Below are 24,366 nucleotides of genomic sequence, written 5' to 3' on the forward strand. Positions count from 1 at the left end.
TTATTTATTTATTTGACAGAGAGAGAGCACAAGCAGGGGGAGCGGCAGGCAGAGGAAGAAACAGGCTGCCCGCTGAGCAGGGGGTCCAATGTGGGGCTCGATCCCAGGACTCCGGGATCATGACCTGAGCTGAAGGCAGACATTTAACCGACTGAGCCACCCAGGCGCCCTTCTGGTCATTCTCCTGATAGAAACAGCCTTTTATTACATTGATATGGAGCTAGTCCTTCTTTCTACTCTCTGTAACTATGTCTATCTTAGCCCCTGAAAAGCAAAGAAAACGGTTCTTCTAAGGTTAATCTCAGTCCCTGCATATCTGATTTATGGTGACATATTCAACTAATATCCATAAGTGTTGACCATAGACGCTCAGACTTTTTTGTATAAAATCAGTAGATTCAGTGAGTACCATGTAGATGGGTTGGAGTAGCAGTGAGTCACACAGTAAAGGTAGCTAAAATCAAGCCAGGATTGGATATTTTATGGGTATCATCCTGGATTAACTGTTGAGTGAACAGGGCTTTCTAAATGACTTCAGCCTGTGATGGGGCCCAGAGCAGAAAAGAGTACCCTGCCATCCATTTGGAAGACCAAGCAAAACCCTGGAACATACAGTGAGTGACCCTGGAAAATGTAACAGATGAATCAAAAAGCATGCCTATCTCCAAGGAATTCACTCTCCCACATTTCCATTAAAAAAAAAAAAGTGTTGGGGTGTCTGGGTGGCTCAGTCGGTTAAGTGTCTGCCTTCGGCTCAGGTCATGATCTCAGGGTTCTAGGATCGAGCCCCCCATCGGGCTCCCTGCTCTGCAGAGAGCCTGCTTCTCCCTCTCCCTCAGCTGCACCCCCTGCTTGTGCTGTCAAATAAATAAATAAAAAATATTTTTTAAAAAAGTGCTTTAGCTATTGGGGCAGTTGCCTCTACAGGCAAGGAAAGCAAACAACCAACTATGCCTCTGCCCAGAGTGTTAAACGAGTCCATTTTTAAGTAGAGGCGTTTGGAAATTCCCTTTAGCACCTTAGGCATAATTGCAAGGTGAATCATTAAATGTTGAGTACAATTAACAATTAAAAAAAAACCACTACTGGATTTTGAATTGCTAAAACAAACAGCTCATTTTGAATGTACACACTAATTTTCTTGCCAAATTGCCCTCAATTTTTAAGAAAAATTTGTCCTCCCTTAGGGCAGATGAGCACCCACGATCGACCCAACACCACCACCTAGTGGTGAGATATACTCCTAACACTTCTCTTCACTTAAAATGCACCAGAGCCGTTTGCCTTTTCTTCCCAAACTGCTCAGGTAAGAGGAGGTCCTTGGAGACTATCACGATGTAAAATAATAACGGAAAAGGAACACTGAAAAGGCCAAATGTAAATTAAAAGCTTTATTGAATAAAAATGTTTCAGACTAAGCAAGACTGTAAGAAAGCAGAATATTTTACATCTCTAAAAAATATTAGGGCTAAATCTCTAAAAATGCAGTACAAAGAAAAGTCTATAGCTTAAAATACCTCTCTCCCCCACATACAATTTGGAATATCAATTATGTACAACAAATGTACTCAAGTTTATAATGTTCTAAAACCTTAACTACTAGAATACCATCTTCCCAAAAAAGGCCTATAATTGGTTTAATGCACCCTGGAAATACTGTCTGCCATAAAAATCAATACATTTCAGAGCTGATAAGTATTAAAAAAAACTAGCATCCCAGAAAGGGGATATCAGAAGTGGACTATTGGGCTTGGGGGTCTGGGCTCCAGTGGTTTAAGGCAGTTTTTTCTGTTGTTCCTCCTTTAAACTCCTCATTTGGCTTTAACGTGCAACATGGCAAACAACAATACAAAAGATCTTATAAAAATATTGCAGCTTTCAGTAAATTATGAGCTGCACAGATACCACCAAAGAAGAAAGCAATCAACTGGGATGTAGTCAAACTCATTGGCAAATACCAGAGCTTAATTGAGAGATAGCAGATCTCAGCAAGCACCAAATGTGCTCAAAAAGTGCCCCCAAAGAATGGTTGTGTTATTATCTCAATAATCCAGTTCAGGATATGGTTTAGAGAAAGGGATGCATAGCAATAAATTCCCCATATATACCAAAGTAAGAAAATTAACCTAAAAAATGTTTTAAAGATTAAATATTTGATCTCTTAACAGACGAATACTAAATAATTAAATTGGTATTCATTTAAAAATATACAAACCGTGCCCTTTATGCTAAAGTGCATTCAGTCATAATGTTTAGGTCCCTAAACCCCTTCTGTATGTTCCCTAATTCCATAAATGAATTTTTAGCATAACAATGTGCTACTAATCATCTATTTTTGTATTGCCTTTTGGGAATACAGTGGAGTCTGGATTTATCAGTTGGCATATTCCCCCCCTCACCATAAGACCTTAAAGCACTTATGTATATCATCATTGCTAAAATAGAGGACTTAAGTAATATCATCTCTAGCACTTACAATTGGTTCACTTAAGCTTCAGTTTGGGATTTTTTTTTTTTTTAGTTTTTTTTTTTTTATGGGATTTTTTTTTTTTTTTAAGCAAGAACTCTTCCAAAATTACTTCCATATAAATTACAGTTCATGCTAAGATACCTGTGTATGTGCATCACTTTGAGAAAGGGCAGTGGCTCACTAACACTAACACAAATTTAAGGCCCAGCACCCTTTGCAGTCTGTCATTCCTCATCCTCATCATAGTACCGATTTCTCTTTATCTGTTCCTCCACAGACAGCTCTTGAACTACTTCTCCCTCCCAGAATCCCACATCCTGGGATTTCTGATTTTGGGTAGTGAATTCTTTAGGGGAGGTATTGTCTGCAAAGCTGGACCAATTTGTAGACTTGGGTTCTAGCGGAGACTGCTGTTTGAGATTTCTATCATCTTCATCAAAGTTTGCACCATTTTCTGTAAGATTCTCACTCCCCATCTCAAAACCATGATCTTCCTTACTATTCCCCCCTCTCTCCCCTCCTCCAGATTCCTGGTTTTGCCAGGTTGTTTTTCCCACACTACCATTCTTTTCGGAGGTATTGGCATTTTCCACTTGTTTCTTTTCTGCTGTCATTCCTCCTGTAAACTCCTCACTCTGCTCTGACATGCTCCAGCCTTTCCTTATAGGTGGGGACGAGATTTTTGGGCTCTTGACTGAAGTGGTTCGAAATGAAGCTGCTACAGTGAATGGGCGGCTTCTTTCTTTCAGTGAAGAAGATCGTCTTAGCTTCTTCAGATCCAGATCTACGTCCTCGGGAGCTTCAGGCTTGCTGATTTCATCCTCAGGAGGCCACTTGGGCTTGGATACTTTGATCCCTTCCTCCAAGATACTTCCTGAACTACCAAGTTCAGTGGGGGGCGGCCAGGCGATCTTCAGCTTCTTGGTTTCAGCTGGCTTGTCTTCTTTCTCTGACTGAGAGGAGGCCTTGGCTTCCATGCTTGCTGTTAGCACACCCACCTTAGCAATGGGGGCATCTTCTACTCCTGGGCTCTGAGGGGTCTCCCCTGCATTTGGAAGCTGGGCTGGTCTCTCCAAAGTCCCTTCATTTTCATTTTTGCTGGCCCACAGATCCTTGTGTGGTCTGTGCCCAAAGCCTTCATCATAGTTGCCTTTAGCTTTAAAGAGCTGATTGAAGTGAGGCTTGCAGTAGATTCTCCCATGTAAAGATGCATATGTTCCTAGACTGTTAAAAGAAAAAGAGCATAAAGTTAATAGATCTGTATACTCTTATTTACACTAGCAGGCTGAACTGCAGTGTTTTCACAAGATGCTAAGGGAGAAAAAGATCTTTAAAAGGACATCGATCACCTAGAATTCTTTACCCCCGCCCTTTCAAGCACATGTGTTTTATTACCCTTATAAAAACATGCTCATTTCTAGGCCTGAACCTTCACAAGACATTCTTTCATGTGGTACATCCTCCTACTTTCAAATGGTTTCACTCCCCTCTGTCAAAACTATAAAAAAAAAATTCTTTCTTCCAAGAAGTCTTCCCTAGGTAAGCCCACCTATCTCTGACCACTCATAGGTTTCCTAATTACAGTCTATAACTAGTTATAATGATATTCCTTTGTATAAAGTTGAGTCATTTTCCTCGTTCCCCATTTGTGTTATAATTTAAAAGGACATCTCTACAGGAGTAGGTATTTTGCTCTGCAAACGGTTTGTACTCACTAGATGCTAGTGACTGAATATGGTCAATAGGAGCCCAGGGAGCAGTAGCCAGGAAGTAAATCTACACTAGTATCAGTGCCGGACAGGCCTTTAGGAGACTTGGTGTCTCTCGCAGGGTAATAAATTTTATTTTATTTATTTATTTTAATAATTATTTTTTTATAAAGATTTTTATTTATTTATTGAGAGAGAGAGAATGGTAGAGAGCATGAGAGGGAAGGTCAGAGGGAGAAGCAGACCCCCTGCTGAGCGGGGAGCCCAATGCGGGACTCGATCCCGGGACTCCAGGATCATGACCTGAGCTGAAAGCAGTCGCTTAACCAACTGAGCCACCCAGGCGCCCAGGGTAATAAATTTTAAAGAGGATATAAAAACAATAGTATTTCCACAGAAGAGATATAAAAATTCAGAAACTTAGAAAATATAGAGGAAAAAAATAATACCATGGGCAGAAAAAGAACCAATGAGTAGAAGTTACAGAGGCACATTTTGGCTCAGTAGAAGGGAAAGTTGTGGAATGAGAGCTGTCTTACATTGGAACTAGGTAGTGGGGTATCACCCCTGCAAAATGCCACACAGATGCCAGCACATCTTTCAAGAGTATTTTAGAAGGAATGCTTGCTCTGAAAAGAAAGCTGGAGGAAGTGACATCCTAGTTACTTTCTTCTCTAAGACTCTATGATTTAAATGAGTTAATATGGAATATGTCCCCAATATGTCACTTTTTTTTTTGCTTAGATTTTATTTGAGAGAGAGAGAGCTCAAGCAGGGGTCGAGGGAGGAGCAGAGGGAGAGGGACAAGCAGACTCCACGCTGATCAAGGAGCTCGACACGGAGCTCGATCTCACAACCCTGAGATTGTGACCTGAGCTGAAATCAAGAGTTCGATGCCTAGCTTACTGGGCCACTCAGGCGCCCCAATCTGTCACATTTCTATCCAGTCCTTGAATTACTTGGAAGAAATGATACATAATTATTTTCTCAGAAATAAAAGGAAGGAATAAACAGAAAAATACATGCTCTTCAGGGTCTATTATTATTGTTATTATTACCATTTATACAGTGTTTGGGACATTTTCAAGTAAGGACTTAGACAAGTATACTTTTTTTTTTTAAGGTTTTATTTATTTGAGAGACAGGGAGAGAGCATGAGTTGGGTGAGGGGCAGGGGAAGCAGGCTCTCCGCTGAGCAGGGAGCCTAATGCGGGGCTCGATCCCAGGACCCCAGGATCATGAACTGAGCCGAAGGCAGATGCTTCACAGACTGAGCTACCCAGGTGCCCTGACAAGTATACTCTTAAGATTTCTTAACTTTATGATTCTATGAGACCAAGGGGGTATATTTTACTAATTTAAGTCACAGGGGGTTTTACCTGCCAGCCATAGAATTTAAGTCCACGTAAATTAAACATGTAAATTAAAATATCAATGTACCACGAAGTTCCAAACACCATTCTCATTTGATGTGAAATACTTGTCACTAAATGGTACTTTTTACTTTCTTTAAGGACCTTTGACAGTGCACTCTTGGTACAAGAGCTTTTAGTACTAGTGCTCTAAAAGCCAAAGACTCCTTCCCATGGTCCATTGACATAGAGAGATGGCTCACTCTGGTTGGCTTACGTAAGTTTGTTGTTGCAGTAGGAACAACGGAAGCAGCTGACGTGAAACACCTGCTGGTTGGCCAAGAGACGTTCCATTGGGTAGACTGTCTTCTGACACTCCACACAAGTCTCTCTTGTAGGTGCCTGAAACTTCTAGAAGGAAAAGGGTAATGTTAGCATAGACAGGGATGAGTTCGTACTCTGCTGAGATGTGCCCCAGTTTTACTTTGTTAGCTAAGGGCTCCCTTACCTGTCAATTCTCACAGGAACACTAAGCCCATGATTCTATCAGCTGACTCTTTAAGGCCAGGAAGCTCTCCTGCATCCCCTTCCCCGAATGGATGGCTGCCCCAAGTGTGGCAGCCACTGAGGCTGGAATGCAGAGGAAGGCTTGGACAGGCCACCACACATACAAACAAAAGTATACACAAAATGGTTCCACAGACAGGAAATTAGGAGAAAATGTCATCACACACAGAAGTTTGTTTGATTCAAGTGCCTGGTAAAAGCAGGACAGACTTTTATAAGAATAGATTCAGAAGGGGATAAATTTAAAGAAGAGGAAAAGCACTGGACTTTGGGAATTGGGAAAAGACAATCTGATAAAGCATCTTTTAGTGTCCTCTGCTTATAATCTTGACTTAGCATAACATTTTATCCATTAGGCACAATATTTTTAAATAAGTCAAAACTGACATGTAAATGTAATAATTTTAAAGAGACAAACTATTTTATTAGGACTGCAGAAGAAAGCATAGCCCAACAAAGCTATAGGTTCTATAATCTTCTCAGAAACCAACGGAGAGGGGCACCTGGCTGGCACAGTTGGGAGAGCATGAGAACTCTTGATCTCAGGGTTGTTAGAGCCCCACGTTGGGCGTGGAGCCTACCTGAAAAACAAGCGAACAAAAAACCCCCCCCAAAAATGGAGAATAAAACTATTGTAATGGGGAGTGCAAGGTCATAACAGACTGGGAATTCATGAACTGTCTGTAAAGTTTGGAATAAGAGTGGGGTGAGCATAGCTGTTTCAGCTGGTAAACCCAATCCTAAAGAACATAAAATAGTTCTTATTATAGGGGTGCCTGGGTGGCTCAATTGTTAAGCGTCTGCCTTCGGCTCAGGTCATGATCCCAGGGTTCTGGGATGGAGCCCCGCATCAGGCTCCCTGCTCGGCGGGAAGCCTGCTTCTCCCTCTCCTGCTTCCCCTGCTTGTGTTCCCTCTCTGGCTGTGTCTCTGTCAAGTAAATAAATAAACAATCTTAAAAAAAAATAGTTCTTATTATAGCACTGATGAAAGCCAGAATTCCCAAAGGGCAAGTTTTTACATAAGAAATGGTTACTGGGCTAATGGGGCTGGGAGGTAAGAAGTCCCTAGGTATATGTAAATAACTCTTGACTTGCTCCAACAGAAACTTTTTTTTTTTAAAGATTTTATTTATTTATTCATGAGAGACAGAGAGAGAGAGAGAGAGAGAGAGAGAGAGGCAGAAGGAGAAGCAGGATCCCCTCTGAGCAGGGAGCCCAATGCGGGACCCGATCCCAGGACCCTGGGATCATGACCTGAGCTGAAGGCAGACGCTTAACCATCTGAGCCACCCAGGCGCCCAGACCAACAGAAACATCTTATCCAGCAAATGCAGGAGCAGCTTGGGTTAAGGTGGCTGGGAAGCTCTTACAGGCACCTGGGTGGGGGGCGGGGGGAGGGTCCCTGCAGCCAAGACCTGGGTGGTGGTAAATAATGCAAATTAGTCCCAAGGTCCAGGATTTGAATTGTTAAGATAAGCCAAAAATAAACCAGGTTATGGGCAAGATAGAATTTTCATTTAAAAAACCTGAAAATAGTCCCATAAAAAATTCAGAATGCTGGTTCACTTGCTACATGATTCACCAGGAGGTAAAGCAAAAAATAGGAATGGTTTCCCAAGTGGATCCGGACAGGAAACAAAAGTAGAAAATGGGTAAAAAAAAAAAAACCCCAAAACAAAAAAAAAAAACGGCCATAAAGGGAAATCTCTATAAAAGGGAGTGTAATAGAGTTTAGCGGTAAACAAATAGCACCAAAGGATTGAAGAACAAAGGAACAGAACTGAGTGGAAATGGCTCCTCAACAGCCCCCTTCCATTCCTAAGGTTAGAGCCCTAAAAAGAAAAACTTAAATAGTCAAAGACAGGTTCAACCTAGTTTACCAAGCATAAGGGAGGTATTTAAATATGATCAAATGTTGTAACTGAATGCTGTTGGAAGCAATTAGGGCCTTATCTGGAGCTCAGAATTCTTATACGGATACTTCTAACAAGATAGGACCCAGTGGCAATGTCACTGCATAGTTTTAATTAGGTTTTCTCTAAAAAGAGCTAGGTCCTTGTCTAGCAAGCAGGAAATACATTAAAATGCAAAATAAAATTTGGGTGTAACAGTACAATTGATGGCATCAGAGAGAGCCTGTACAGATCACAATTCACATGATGCAGAAGTCAGAGGCCAAATGTATCTATTTCTCAGACTGAAACTCTTTCAGTAGCAGGGTGGCTTCTGTATTTTGAGTGCTTGACTTAGGAGGACAGTATTCATTCTGGGCAGTGAAGACAGAGCAGGAGATAGGAATCTCCCAGGATACAAGAGGAGAGGGGTATGACTGTGGTCAGGGGGAATGGAGAGAGCCGGAGCACGCCTCCATCACACACACACAGAGGACACACTGTAGGAGGGTGCGGCCCCGGGAACAGAAAGGAGAACCTGAGAGAAAGCTGAAAGCTGAGCTCACGTTAGGAGGAAAGTGGAAGGCAGGAGCAGAAATTAGGTACCGGAGGAGCAGGAAGCAGAAGCTGCAAGAGACAAACAGGAACCTTCAGTGAATACACAGCATTAGGTTGGGGGTGGGGGGGGAGGGCCTGGAGCGCTTTACTGAAGCTGAGCTGAAACTCAGGTCCAGACTCAGATCCAAGAATAAGACGTTTTCTTTCTTTTTCAAGTAATTCTGCTAATTTAGTGGCAAAAGCAGCCTCACTCCTATCTACCTGACGCTGGAACCTGGCCCAGCTCAGGACAGAGAGCTGTCGTGAGCCTTCACCCACACAAGGAGTGTCTCATTAACAATTCTTTAGTGTCTTACTGCCTCCCACACCTGATCCATAATGGCTCTCTCTTGAATGGGGTGAAAAGCCACCTCTCCTCCTTAACATCAAATTAATAGACTGCTAGCTCAAACATCTGACTAACCACAAGCTTCTAATTAACCAGACCTACAGAGGCCCGTTATTCCTATCCAGTTTTTAGAGACCCTTTTCAATATTATTTAATGTTTATATGGCAGCTGCCCAAGGGCCTTCTAGTTTCATAAAGTCAAGAGGATCCCAACCTGGTAATATGCCAAATCAGAGTGGCTGTGTCTGTGCCTTCCCTTTACTTCCTCTGTCCCGGGCTCTCAGCCACTTTTCTGTAATTGCCCCCATGTCTATTCAGACGACAGGAAGCAGAGTCAGTGCCCAAAAATCTCTACCATTATGGTAGGCCTTTAAACATCCACGTTTAAAACACTGCCAGTATTAGAATGTTAGACATTTTTTATCTTTAAAATATATTTTTTTCACTCGGTAAGATGTTTTTCATCTCTCCTCCCTCACTCTTTTTCACATGTAGAAACTACAGCACCAGGACATCAGGTTCCTTATCAAAGCTCCCATGGTCAGTAGCAGAATTAAAACTAAAACTCAGAACTCCCGATTCGCAAACCAATAGAGCATTTTCTAAATTGTCCTGGCATGCTAATTTTCCGTAACTAAAGGAAACTCTTTGGGGAGGAGAGCAGATGCTAACCTAAATGAAAATAATCTCACTATAGCAGTTTGAACAAACTACAGTCCTCACTTTGTTTCAAATTAAAATATGTAGATAATATCTTTGGGATGTTCAGAAATGAATGAGGTAATATTTACATAACTGATGTTCATAAACACTGTCATGTCTTTCCCATATGAGGGATCTTACAGGCCCTCTGTTGATCAGCATCTACACAAAGCTATTTTTCTAATAAATGTGTGTGGCTTCATCTACATTCTTTCACTGTCTGGCCTTACATATATATTTCAGTCTAATGAAAGCTCTAGTTGGGAGATTATAGATATGTATATGTAACATATATAAACAACATACATATATAGGGGGGCGCTGGCAACAGTCAGTGAAGCTAACTAGCCTTTGGACATGGTGAAGTCAGAAGGAAATTCTGTATTGATGTCAGGCTTCCATTCCTCAAGAACACTGCAAAATGCCTTTCATTCCCTCCTTTCCAATCTGTGCAAAATATCTAGGTAATTAAACTGAAATTCTTCACATACAGTAAATGGTTGGGCTGGCTGGCTCTGTGCAGCCTTCACCCTTCCCCTGGCTTTCTGTGAAACTCTTTTTGACAGCATTTTGGAGATACTCACATCTTAAACAGACTGCTCTACATGTAGAGGAAAGGTTCGTGTTTGATAAAGCAGGAATAATGGAGACACTAAGAAAAGATTCTAGATGCCCTTTAGCATAATTCCAGTGGCTTTGCAAACTAGCATAAAACCTCCTACCCTGTCCATAGAGGAAGGGACAGCCAGCAGGGCATTGAGGGGGTGCCAGGTAGGTGTCCTCTCAGGCAGTCTGCCATGTTTTCTCTCCACATCCTTCAGCAGGACCAGACAAGGAAGCCTTGGCTGTCCTCATGGGGGCAAGTGGGTGTTCCCAGAGGTGACCACATCTCCTTGCCCCTTCCTCCCTGTTCTCCCCATTTAGGGGAAACATTTGGGGGATAACTTCTCTCAATGGAAGGACATAAAGCCTAAGAGACCTCTGGGTCTCTTGAGTAGAAAGGTCCTGAGCTTTCTCACAGGGTCCACTGAGCTCTGCTCCCAGAATGTCTTTTTTGAGAGTGAACCTGCAACTTCAATTTCATTAGCACCAGGTCTCATCAACTGAGCTATCTGGCCAGTGTTCAAAATATACAAATAAAACTCTTACTTGTAAAGATGAGGATCATTTTCTTACTTTATCAAGCTAAAGTTTGAAATGAACCGAATCTCTACCTTAGATGTCCTAGTTTTCAATAACAGACAGGCACTAAGGAACAGTTTTTCTAGGATGTGTGGGACCTAAAAATCTATTCTGAGTGAACAAGTTTATTCTGAGCTGTATGTAATTTCCCCAAGTGGAGAAACAACTTCTGTCACGTGGTCTATAGCCATGAGACCAGTGATGCCAGCAGGTCTTCCTATAAACACTAAAGTATATATATACTTGCCTTCAGAATGTAAAGGATAAATTTGAGGAGGAGAAAATAAACTACCCTTAAAAGTGGAGATGTGACTGAGTCCCATCTGTATCTGTACACCATCATCATTTGAGCTTTGGACCATCAGCAAACACAGGGAGCCAGGCCCATTTACTCCAGTCTTCACACAACGTTCAAAACCTGAGGTGTCTGTCTGGTGAAAGCAGGCCTGTTTGCATTCTCCTGCTGAGTGACCAGGGCTAAAGAACAGGCATGGGTCTGGGACAGGTGTAGAGGGAGCTTTATCTCCAGCCCCTCTCATCCCTGGTATGCTAGGGAGGACCTAAGTGAGGTGCACTCTGTCACTCATCACTCAGCAGCTCAGACCCTGGAGTCTGAATCAAGGAGGGACCTCAAAAGTCCAACCCAGTACCAGGAGGTCTGACCTAGCAGTTGAGGGAAGGAAATGAGACTGGGTTGAGAAATCAAATATATTCAAGAACAGATTTTAGTTCTTAGACAAGCCATGGAATTTCCTAGTCCCTCAGTCCATGGCCAAGTCAGATTTACTGGCTATTCTTGATCCAGAACCACAACCCAAGGACTCACATCTGGGCAGGGTTGCTGTTGGAGAAGAAATTAACCCCATGGCATTTGCTACTTTGTTGGACTCCAGATACTGGACAAAGAAAGTGCTGATGACAGCATGAGCTGAACTTTAAAGCTGCCAGAATTGGGGGTCATGTTGAATACATGTGCAGCTCAATCACTGTAACTCCATCCTTCCTCCCTTTACCTGCTTTCTCCTGCTATTTTCTTCACGTTTTGCTCCTTTTCAATAAACCTTACTCTCCTCATGAATCTCAGCTTCCTGTAAAATTTTCATTTTACATTCTTCACTCCTCCCCCTTCCCTTTTTTAACTCGCCCTTTATGTCCCAGATTCTCCCCTTTTCTCCTTTTGTTCCAAATCTTCACCTATGTCCTCTTCTCTTCCTTCATTTTGTGCACTAGAACTTTCATCAAGGCATGTGTCATGCCCACAATTGAGAGATACAAGCACAGCTGATGGGTGCATGAGGCTGGGGCAGTTACAAACCATCAACACACCAATTCTACCTACTGCATTTCTTTTAAATGTTAAAACTTTCTAAATAAAACCTGGCTACTTAAGAGAGCACCAGAGGAGAAAGACACTAAAGAAGTGTGGGTATGTTTGGTTATCAATCCACATGGCTAAATTAGCACATTAGCAAAGCATTCTATTAAAATAAGTCAGGTAATAAAGTCTAAAGTAGGCATTGGGATTTTTTTTAACCTTTATTTTTATGAGAGTATATATTTGTTCATAGAAAGGGAAAAGACTGCTTTTTAAAAACTGGTGAATAAAAGGTGGCCAGAGATTGAGTAGCCTCGTAAAGTTTTCTTAGGATACAAAACTTTTGTACATTCCTTAACATCTAATATTATATACCCTAGTATAACTGTCACTTGAATGTCCGATTTTACAGCAAAGGGCTGGCCAAATCCCACTGCAATGTACACAGTCTTTCTTTAAAGAAGCTAACCACCAATCATGTTACAGTCAAGTTCTTCAGACCAGGGGGCCACTCTCTTTAAGTTGACATGCACATCCCCATCCAATGGGCTGATTTAGTTTGACAGATTTCTTGAATTTTCCACTTTGTCGTCTTTTGCCCATTCACAGATTTATGGACTTGGGCATTTTTTCCCCCTCAAACAAACAAACAAACAAACACACACACACACAAAACCCACGTCATTTTCTTTAATTTTGGGTTTCCTTAAAACTTTCATGAATTTTCCAGATTTCAAACTGAGAGCTATTAGTGAACCTCTCTCCTCCTGGCTCAAACATCTGAGCAGAAGAGACAAGATTTCCAGGGAAAGTGACTGGCTTAAGTATGCCCTTACTTGGCGTTTTCATCCCCACAAAAGCAAAAACGGGTTATAATGAACATAATGATATAAGGTGCAATGAGATCTACTTGAAAACTAATGTCTAAAGGTTCTGAGAGAAATTGCCATCATACCTTCACTGCTTTGGGAGGAGAACTTTCAGAGAGGCTGGAGGCTCTCGCATCTGGATTTAGTGGTTTAGGATGGACAGGCTGCTGGACCTCACTCTTGACCTGGGAGTTACCTGCTTGAATTATGAAAGGAAGACATTTTATAGTATCAGGGGAAGTCTCAGAAATGGTTCATCCCCAAAGCAAAGCTTTGGCACCTCTACAATGGACAGGTCTTTTCAACACCAGGGAAAACACAGCTCTTCTAATGCTAAAAGCTATGCTCTTAGGTTCTGAGCTGGGAGGTTTTTTCACACTTTGCCACACACAGCAAGGATCCAAATCATTCTATCTGAAGAACTTTCTGCTCCCCCCCGCCCCGCCGTGGTATTTGTCACTTTTAAAGGCTGTTTGTAGCAATGTGATGTAATGAGCACTGGGCATTATGTAAGACTGATGAATCACTGAACTCTACCTCTGAAACTAATAATACACTATATGTTAATTAATTGAATTTAAATTAAGAAAATAAAGGCTGTTTGTAGATGATTTTTTTTGGTAGTTAGCACCCCCAATAACTCCTCCTGGAGTGCTTGAAGGAATGTGAGGGTATAAATTTCCTATTGCACATGCACACCCACTGGGTGTGGGTGTGTATGTAATTTGACAGTCTTTTTGGTCAGTCCTATAGCAGATATCCATGGATGGAGATTATGGAAAAAGGCTCCATGAAGTTTTTTTCATAATCATTGATGTGTCACCTGCATAAGTTAATTTTCTGCCAATATAGTTACTGTGTGGAAAACTCTGAGCAGACACAGAAAAGTGCTACTAAGGAACCATAAAAGAATTCCTTAAAATCTAGAGTTAAGTCAACAAAGTACTAAAAGATTAAGGCTTATTTTTCAAATGTTTTGCAAACCTAGTCAAAACTCAGAAAAATTTCTAGTACAAGCAAAATGACTACAAAAGGAATATTCTTGGATTCAAGCAGCAAATTTCTCTCTAAAATTTTAAGGTAGGATTTACTAGAGATTTGTTAAATTCATCTTTCTACTTTAGTTGCTGAGTTTTCAATGTCTAGTAAAGTAATTAACCTGGAGAGAAGCTAGAAATCCACATATGTTTTAAAAAAATACTGAAAATTAGAATCAAAAGTGGATATAGTAAGAAAAAAAAAACAAACGTTTTTGTTTTTGGTAGAACTGAGGCTTGAAATGGATGAAAAGCTGATAAAATTCAGTGCCAAAAGGAAAATCTCTAGAAATCTGGCTAGAAGGTGGACTATGGTTCACATATAGATAAGCAGAGAAAGATATTTTTAAAAGGTTACTCAAATACCAATTCTTTATCCCTGTAAATGAATAAAATCCTTCTTGGCCAAACTCCTATTAAAATGAAACTTCAAAATTAGTTTTTATAGCTTGAACCCTGAAAAGGTTTGATACAAAAGGCAGGGTACATTCAATGAGAGAAGCACCACAAGTATTCAGTTTGCCCCAAGTTAATCACACTGAGTTTAATTTCTCCCTAAGCCAGGGAACGTGTGAAGGGTAAGCAAGCATCAGTCCTTAAAACCTAGTGAAAGATTTGATCAGCTAAGTTGCTGGGTTTAATATGTTACATTCTCAGCACTGACAGCAGTGGGGACATTCCCGGACGAAATACAGAATACAGAACAAGAACCTCATCCTCCAGATCTAAGAACAAACGCTTACGGGAATCATCTTCAGCAGGGGTGGAACGGACTGCCAGGCTATTCTCAGTTGCAGAAACCTACAAAAGGGGGGGATTAAGAATCACATTAAAAATAAAAGAACACACTGCTGTTAATGCCATAAAAACCTGCTGACTCTAGTCAGTCACTGGCTGCCTGGGGGAAATAACGGGCCCCGGAACAGCTGAGCATTTAAACAAGAGGCAGCAAAATGTCTTTTATGAGGATATTAACATGCCTCTCAATTACACAGTAATGGGAGAAACAGACTGCACTCAACTGCCAAAAGTGTGCATCATCTCCCTTTATAAAAGAACTTCTAAACCACATCTTTCTGTCAATAAATAAATAAATAAATAAATAAATAAATAAAGGCAAAACAAAACCCTCTATCAGAGAGAACAAAGCTTCTTACCATAGAACTATAACACACTCAAAGGCAAGATGAAGTCTTTACATTAGGAACTATTCTTATTCCTTTATCTTCCTAATTCCTTATTTCCCAACCACATACATTCTGCTGAAACAAGCTGGCTAATACAGAGGATCTTTTGATAGCTAAAAGACAAATTGACCAAAAACCAAACTCTGGTGTTATCTTCAAGTCGGTTTTCCATTTTAATCCCAGTCTCAAAATGGCAGTGTTTAACAAAATGGCAGATCTTATGTATGGGTGCAAATCTCTTCCCCAGAAGCCATCAAATTTAAATAAAAACTTTCTACTTTCTCTCTCTCTCTCTCTCTCTCTCTCCTTTTTAGTGGCCCCTAGGCCTTCCCGGTATCCTCTATCACACTCAAAATCATGAAGGGTCAATAGGTGACCCAATGTGTAGTCTTCATGTAACAGTCTTTCATTCAGGGGCACCTGGGTGGCTCAGTCATTAAGTGTCTGCCTTTGGCTCAGGTCATGATCCCAGCGTCCTGAGATTGAGCCCCGTCAGGTTCCCTGCTCAGCATGAAGCCTGCTTCTCTGTCTCCCACTCCCCCTGCTTGTGTTCCCTCTCTCGCTGTCTCTCTCTCTCTGTCAACAAAATAAATAAAATCTTAAAAAAAAAAAGTCTTTCATTCAGCTGTCAGGGATTTTATGGGCAATGCTGAGTGTTTCTATCAGGATGTCTAATGTACTGAATAAATGTACAATGGAGATTAAGTCATTGGCTGACTGCACCTGAATTTTTGCATGGTTGTTTTTTCTCATTACTCTCTCTCTCTTTTTTTTTTACAAGTAGGCTCCACACCCAACATGGGGCCAAATGCAGGGCTTGAACTTACGACCCTGAGATCAAGACCTGAACTGAGACCAAGTTGGACACTTAACCAGCTGAGCCACCAGGCGCCCCTACTCTCTTTTCATTACAGGAATTCTGACATGGCATAGAACAAACCAGTATAATAACAGCCAACATTTACTCAGTGTTTAGTATGTGCCAGGTATTGGAATGATCACTCTACATACATTATTTCATTTAATGATAGGAAAGAAATTAAAAGCTCTTCAATTCTTGTTAATTAGTAGGTGCATCCATCGCAGGATATTCCTCTCTCACCTCTAATTTTGGTCACCTTGAACCTGCAGGGTAAACTTACTGCCAATCATGACATCATTGCACATGCCCAACCAGCTGACCTCACTGCAGGAGCCGCCAGGAGAGAGCACGTGAGATTTTGCTTGAACATTTTATTAAAGGAAAGCGCAAATTCATTTACAAGAGGAGAAAGGGAAGAACAATACCTTGACAAAATATTCTATTTCAGGCAAGTTTACCCTAGCATTAATGTCCCCTTGTAACAAGCTGAAGTTCAAATAGTTCTTGGGTATCGGTTAACAAAAGCTAGGCAAATAGATGAAAGGATAATTGAAGCTCTGAAAAATTTTACGAATTTGAAGGCAGCCCCAGCTTTATGAACCTGCAGTATGTACCTTAAGACTATGTACTGTCTTTATCTCCTTTCTTCCCCGCCCACTCCTCAACTCATGGTTTAGTTGCACAGATGCCCTTTTAGGCTGTAATTACAGTGTTCTGATACTCCAGTTCAACTCAGAGGTCCAGTTTCAAATCAGTGTGAAGATAATCGAGAAAGAAACACAAAATTAGATTAGGGACAATCCAGGAATTATTTTCTAGATGATCATTTCTGAAACTATGCTCCTAGGATAGATGAGGAGATTTCAATGCTGGGAATATTTTTCTCTTAAGTTTCTTTTTTATAGTATGTAACATTTTAACTCAGTTCTTCTTCTTTTTTTTTTTTTAAAGATTTTATATTTAAGTAATCTGTACACCCAACGTGGAGCTTGAACTCACAACCCCACAATCAAGAGTCGCACACTCCACTGACTAAGCCAGCAAGGCACCCTAACTCAGTTTACTCTTTCTTTTTTTTTTTTAATATTTTATTTATTTATTTGACAGAGAGAGACACAGCGAGAGCAGGAACACAAGCAGGGGGAGTGGGAGAGGGAGAAGCAGGCTTCCCACCGAGCAGGGAGCCTGATGCGGGGCTTGATCCCAGAACCCTGAGATCATGATCTGAGCCGTAGGCAGACACTTAACGACTGAGCCACCCAGGCGCCCCCTCAGTTTATTCTCAAGACACAATCTCCCACTTAAAAATGGGAAAACCAGGTAGTCTAATAAGAGAATTCACCTGATACATGGCATGTGACTCATGGGACTAATGCGTGAGCCCACTGTTGCCAGGACATATGTAATTTATTGGATGATTTTATGATTATGAAACACATGGATGCCAAGTATTTTGTCTTATTATTTCAACATATACTTGCAATATGTTTTTGTAAAATAAAGAGATCTAATTTTTCTGGAACATGAGGAATAGCATGGAGGACATTAGGAGAAGGAAGGGAAAGATGAAGGGGCAGAATTGGAGGGGGAGACGAACCATGAGACTATGGACTCCGAGAAACAAACTGAGGGAATTCAAGGAATTCCTTGAAGATATCATCTCTAATCAAAACAGATTTTTAAAAATCACTTTAGCTCTACACCCTCTGAGCATCTGCCGAGCAAAAGAATTTTCCAGTGAAGGTTCATTATTTGGTCAGCTATAAGTCGCAGAGTTCCCCAACTGAAATTATGTGACCTGCAAAAATGACAATCTGTCCTGGCAGCTGTTACCAAATTCCCAGACACTCTGCAGCCTAGAGTGAGAGTGGTTTCTAATTTTAAGCATCTAATTTAGAACACATGCTTCCTTGGCAACTGGACATCAGATTTTTCAACCCACCTTCTCTCCAACCTGATGGGAGATGCAGACCTCAGGATCTGGGGGCACATTCTCCTTTTGCTCCAATTTATGAGTTCTAATTTCACCGCCACTGGCTCTCAAGTCATTCTACAAAATAAAAATAAATCTGTGAACTAAAATAAAAAAAGCTTACTATTCTGTGCTCTTCATAGCACATCCATTAAATAAATTTGGAACGGTAAAAGAAAAGTTCTTTTAAGAAGCCTCGGGTCAAATCAACCCCCTAATTCTCACAAGCAAAACCCATTGACTAGTGAAATGACAAAAGCGGCTTTGTGGACACACACCTCAGAGTTAAATATTTGTACACTAGTCTAAAACTGGATGCTCATTAGAATACAGGCATATCAACACAGACACACAGAGAAACCACCCCCAGCATACAATGTTCTTGTGATTCACTCCTCTAGCAGCAGAGCTTGTGGGAATGCAAAGCCTGTGAGTTTTATCAGAAAAGACCATTCTGGAGCAGGGGAAAGGAGATGCCAAGTGCCAATAATCAAGAAAATATACTGACCATATATATAAATGCTCGGCCTGGAAAGAGAGACAGGGATGATGCATACATATAAAAACTGAAATTATATTTAATGATACCATAAAACAACCTTTTTTTTGGTGAGACTTTCAAAAACATGCTTCTTTTTGCATAAAACTCAGACATTGTACTAAAGACATACCTTATTCTACTTTCTCAGAACAGAATCTCCACATAAAAAAGCAGGCATTAATACTGTCATAAGGAGTAAGCATAATCACATTTTTTTTCCTTGCAAAGAACACTTGGGGCAAAATATTAAAATTAACTTTATCTACTAGATCCAAAATCAATATAGTGGTAGATGAATATGGACATTTCCTACCTTTAGTTTGCTATCTTTCTAAAAGTCTGGTACCTTTCTGTTCTCTGTGATTCTTTAGGCAGGGCGAGAAAACAAGCCATGTATGGCCACAGGGCCAGGGTTAAGTATGCTGACTGAGGTGTGGGATCCCAGACTAAGGGACAAGGCTCTGGAGGAGCATCGGTGAGGGAGAGCAGGCAGCGAGTGCTGCAGAACACAACAGGACAGCTGAAGGACTCACTCCTGACCCCAACTTGAAGCCTGGCCTCCAGAATCACGCCAGAGCGTGTGCTCCTTGTTACAGCCATCCTCTGTAAGGGGCCTGAGAAATTCTTTTGGGATGAGATAAAATGTACTTTTTACAAGAATTCCTAAAGACTTTTCAACTCTTAAAATTTACAGAGCAGGAGAACTGCAATGCTGAAACTCTATTAGGAGTTAAAAAAAAAAAGTCACTGAACAGGTTTTTCCACTTAGGGAGTCACCTGGTTGGAATGTTTATAGCAGGAGGGCACAGAGAAGCAGCAAAATCTTGAAACAAGGGAAATAAGCTCCAAAGATCACCTGTTTGCTCTACCTCCTGACCTCCTTCTAAGAGAAGTCTAACTTTGCTCACTTTCATGCTGTCGGTGAATAATCAGCCTGTGGTGTTTCACTTTACGACTGAGTTATACACATCATCTCTTCTTAAAACCACAGCGAAAACTCAGGACAAAATTATTCATTGCCCAGACTTAGTCCACCAATAAGTACTATTGGAGAATGCATACTTAATAATGTGAGGAAAAGAAGGCTCAACTCCTGGAATACAAGTTATGATTTCTAATAGGTACTCGTTTCAGTCTGCCTGGGCACAAATAAAAATCAATACTATCTTCCAACAAAAACATAGGACACCTAGAGATTCGTGGCTTGTATTCTGAAATCTCAGAAGGAACAAATGTTTGAGAGATCCATATCTATGTATATGTAGAGTGTTTATATGCATGTGTAGGTATGAATAAATGGTATTTAAAAGGTATCTTTGGTTAAGCAGTTCTGTAGTGTCAGCCTGCCAGGTAAGCCTAGGAAAATCTAAAATGGAAAGACCCTCCATTTGATTTAGAATATCACATTTTTATGCTTACTGAGCATGTCATCTTCCTATTATTTCTCCCTCCCCTTTATCTATCCATTATTCTATTTCTTTAGAAAATCATTACATCATAAGAAGTAAGGATTAAGTAGGCCATATATTGTATGATTCATTTATATAAAATGTCCAGAATAAGTAAGTCCATAAAGACAGAAAGCAGATTAGTGGTTGCCAAGGGATGAAGGGAGGGGAACTAGTGACTGCACAGGTATGGGGTTTCTTTTTGGGGTGATGGAAATGTTCTGGAATTAGACAGTGATGACGGTGGCATGACCTTATGAATACACTAAAAATCACTGAATTACATGTGAAAGTGGTCATTTCACATCATGTGAATTCTATATCAAGAAAAAACTGCAAGAAACCTCCCCATCCCACATTAATGTCGAATATATCCTATATTTCTTGCCAGTATTCTCTCCTCCTTTCCTCAAAAACAAAAACAAGTGTTTCTGTTAAAACTAACAGACTATAACTTTTTTAGCAACAACAACAACAAAATTAAGCAGAAGAGGCAGGAACACTCTCCATGATATTACTGGATGATAATATCACCAACGAAGGAGTGGGGTGGGAATGAGGACTAGGAAAGCAAAGTCAAGATTAGAACATGATAAGGATTCTGAATGAAGCTAGGGTAGGATTTACGTGGAAGGAGAATGGCTAGGGACCAGGGAGAGAGCAGGGCTCTCCGGTCAGGGTCTGGGAGACATCTCTTGTCTCCGTGTTCAGTGACCACTGGCTGGATGAGTGAATGGATGATGCAGAACACATACTGTGGAGCTGCTGGAGTTGCTCTGCTTGGACACAGCTGCCTGGTACTTGGCCATTCGATCCTTTATGGAGGTTTCTGACAGGCGCGGTAAGTCCAGATTTCGCCTGCTCTCGCTTTTCTCTGCGTTGAACGTAGAAGATGTCGACTCACCTGGAAACACACAAATAATGTGTTCTATCAGAAGATAAAATGTGATTTGAATGGTTTCAAGATTCTAAATTTGGGGGGCGCCTGGGTGGCTCAGTCATTAAGCGTCTGCCTTCGGCTCAGGTCACGATCCCGGGGTCCTGGGATCGAGCCCCGCATCGGGCTCCCTGCTTGGCGGGAAGCCTGCTTCTCCCTCTCCCACTCCCCCTGCTTGTGTTCCCTTTCTCGCTGTGTCTCTGTCAAATACATAAATAAAATCTTAAAAAAAAAAAAAGAAAAGTTTCTAAATTTGGGGCTGTTGGAATCAGATGTAATCCATTTCTTCTATGAAGGGTACAAAGAAGGAAATCAGGAATATAACTGTCACTTAGTAGGTAATAGTTACTCACTTTCCCAACTTTAAAAGGAGAACCTTTAGCATAAATGAGTATTATATATTTAAACATTTTGGCTTACTTAACATTGGAAAAAACTAGATCTCAGTGCCATTTTAATTTGCATTTCTTTACCAGGAGGCTGATGATTTTCCTGTTAATTTTATTTTTTGTTTTGTGAAATGCCTGTATAGGCCCCCTTCCAAACATAATAATTATGCTCTCAAGGTGTTATGTTACCATCGGTAATACAGGATAACCAATCTTGACAGAGGACACTGCCACCTACCCATGGCAGTCCTCAAGCCCCAGATGACCTTAGAGCCAAAACTGTGGGCAGTCTTCCCTCATCATCCCACAAGGGGACCCCTGGGCTGTCACAAATATAGTTTCTTTTAATTTGTGCCACTCTTCCTCTAAAAGCATCGGCTTTGAGGCCAAAAGGTACTGCTACTAATGAGTACTTCCTAGGGAACCTCACACACACGGAATGCTGCTTACCTGGGCCTATTTCCAAATCATCCAGAGAATAGCTGTTTTCAGAGATCCTCCTTCCACCTGCACTCCGACTTTGGGACCGAAGAATCTGTTCGGGAAAACAAAATTCAGCCATAAGCTTTACATGGAAGGTGGGAAATCCTGATGAATGTTCAGAGAAGAGGTCTGCAAATTTCCTTTATTAATAAAATCCACAAGACATTAGATTTTGTATTAGTTTTTACATTCCACAGAATGTGTTTTTAGCATTATAAATATGAAGCACTACATATTCACAGGTGCCCAGGCAGAAATAAGTAACTCTATAGAGGTAATTCTCTCTGGTAATAATCACTGCCTAACCAGCTTAACCAGAGAACTAAGCACTTTAACCAGCCATGGAGGGGAATCCTCATGTCCCAGACGACAGGGACATGTCTCCCTGAACATCAAGTCCGGATGACAGTTATCTGCCATTTGTTTCCCTTTTCCCTCCCACTTCATCCCCGCTGTTACAGCCTTGGTTCACATCTTTATCTTTTCCCTGGACTATTGTATTACATTTCTAATTGGTTCCTCTCTACCTTCCAATCAAGTCTCTATGATGCTGCCATTATCCCACATCATGTAATTATTCCCCAATATAAAGCCATATTACTCACTTGTTCAAAATGCTTGGAAAATTCCTATAATCATTCCCTGAACTAAATCTAAAGTGCTTAGTATGTTACAGAAGACCAGTTCTACGTCTAGTCCCTACCACCCCTCCCTGAGTATTCCCTTCCATCCATTACCTTCTAGTAAAAGCAAACTTCTGGGAGGTCCATGAGCTTGTAAATGAGTTCCCTTCCCCCATCCCCCTTTCATCCTTCTATTTGTTCTTTCAAGACTCAGTGGAGGCTGAGCAACATTCTCTCTGTGAAGTCCACCTTAGCTCTCCTACATAAATCTAAGTAGTCCTTCCTCTGTTTCCAAGGTACCTGGTCACACTTACACTACAATGCTTATTGTGTGTCCCTCTACTGGACTGGAAGCCTGCTGAAGGCAGGGACCATGTTTTTGTTTTTTAAATAAGAAACATGGATGGTACAGATTTTTTGAATAAATTATTTTGTGAGTCCTGTAAACTACTACATTTATATCTCTCATATCTAGGGTAGATCTCTAATTAAAGTTACAAATTATAATTTTTAAGACTGGAAAAGTAACTTAAGAGAAGGCCATTTAGTATCACAGAAAGTTCCCAGAAAATAGTACACAGAGTATGTCATGTTTATTCAGCTTGTAATGAGAGCCTTCAATCAGATCTTATCATTCAAATCTCAATTTATTTCCGGATAACTTGAAGTGCAAAAGATATCTGAAATCCAGTAGAACAGAAGAGTAAAACACTTAGCACCCTTCTGAACTCAACATTAGCAAATAGTTATTAAACCTTTAAGTTCAATGGACTAATCAACTCAACAGTAAAGTTTAAGACTGAACTTTTTCAAGTCCTCCCCCACCCCCCCACCCCCCCACCCCCCGAGAGAGAAAACATGCCACTTCAGAAATCAGAGCCAAGGCCTGGTTTGTTTGTACCATACCAACAATAGTTTCTTGCAAATTCAATATACATTTCATATAATTTATCTCCAGTCAGCTTTGCTAATTACATTATTAACTGATAAAAAAATAAAATAAGCTGTAGCAACTCTAACCTTGCCACATTATGCTCAGGTCAGGGCACGAACATCAACCATATCCACATGACTCACATGATGCAACAAACTCCTGCTCTGAGAGCAGCCCCCCATCTAGAAATGAAGATCACCAGCCAAAACAAAAAGATAAATTTGACAGGACACCCTCCCCATCCACATTTTTTTATTTTCAAAACATTTTTCATTTGCAGATAATTAAAGTAAAGGAAATTCCAAAGACTTATTCCAAATGCTGCTTGACTGTAGGATGATTACTATAAAAATTAAGAATTTTCTGGGCTCAAAAAAGGGAGAAAGCCTGGAAATACGTTTTTGTTTTTTTGTAACCAAAGGAGAACGGGTTCTGCATCCTTAATAATGAAGCAATATTTCAAATATTTACATTCTGTTAAAGGTAAAGTTCAGCTATGATTCCAAGAGTATGCGTTATGTGTCACAACCTGCAGATAGCTCGGTCTTCTGTCTGTACTTGTAGTCAAATGCCTCTCTGTCTCATGCAGAGTCCCTGCACTGGCATTATTGGGAGCAAGCCCATTTAGAACCAGAATATATGCCTTGCTAGGGCAGAGGCTTACTTTCGTTTTATTTATTTATTTTTAAAGATTTTTATTTATTTATTTGACAGAGAGAGGGAACACAAGCAGGGGGAGTGGGAGAGGGAGAAGCAGGCTCCCCGCTGAGCAGGGAGCTGAAGCAGGGCTCGATCCCAGGACCCTGGGATCAGTGACCTGAGCCAAAGGCAGACGCTTAACTACTGAGCCACCCAGGCGCCCCTTACTTTGGTTTTAGATACATAAAATTCTCCATCTTTGCTAGCTTTCAATTTAAACCTTCAGGTTAAATAAAGTTAAGAGCCTTTT

General features: G+C 40.9%; 1 protein-coding gene across 1 annotated transcript in view; it reads right to left on the reverse strand.

Moving 5' to 3' along the window:
• Positions 1-2,633: 2,633 nt before the first annotated feature.
• Positions 2,634-24,366, reverse strand: part of LIMA1 (LIM domain and actin binding 1) — a 57,785-nt gene continuing 36,052 nt past the window's right edge. Inside the window, exons 4-10 of the mRNA XM_028125640.2 lie at positions 21,828-21,912; positions 20,807-20,955; positions 18,033-18,140; positions 14,785-14,842; positions 13,091-13,200; positions 5,809-5,942; positions 2,634-3,694 (exon numbers count right to left, since the gene is read on the reverse strand). Coding sequence (XP_027981441.1) covers positions 2,695-3,694; positions 5,809-5,942; positions 13,091-13,200; positions 14,785-14,842; positions 18,033-18,140; positions 20,807-20,955; positions 21,828-21,912 — 1,644 coding nt within the window. The 3' untranslated portion in view covers positions 2,634-2,694. The remainder of the gene's footprint in view (positions 3,695-5,808; positions 5,943-13,090; positions 13,201-14,784; positions 14,843-18,032; positions 18,141-20,806; positions 20,956-21,827; positions 21,913-24,366) is intronic.

Source organism: Eumetopias jubatus, unplaced genomic scaffold (genome assembly GCF_037043125.1).
Source record: "Eumetopias jubatus isolate StellerSeaLion01/CBP00866 unplaced genomic scaffold, mEumJub1_p1.0 scaffold_8, whole genome shotgun sequence".
Lineage (NCBI taxonomy): Eukaryota > Metazoa > Chordata > Mammalia > Carnivora > Otariidae > Eumetopias > Eumetopias jubatus.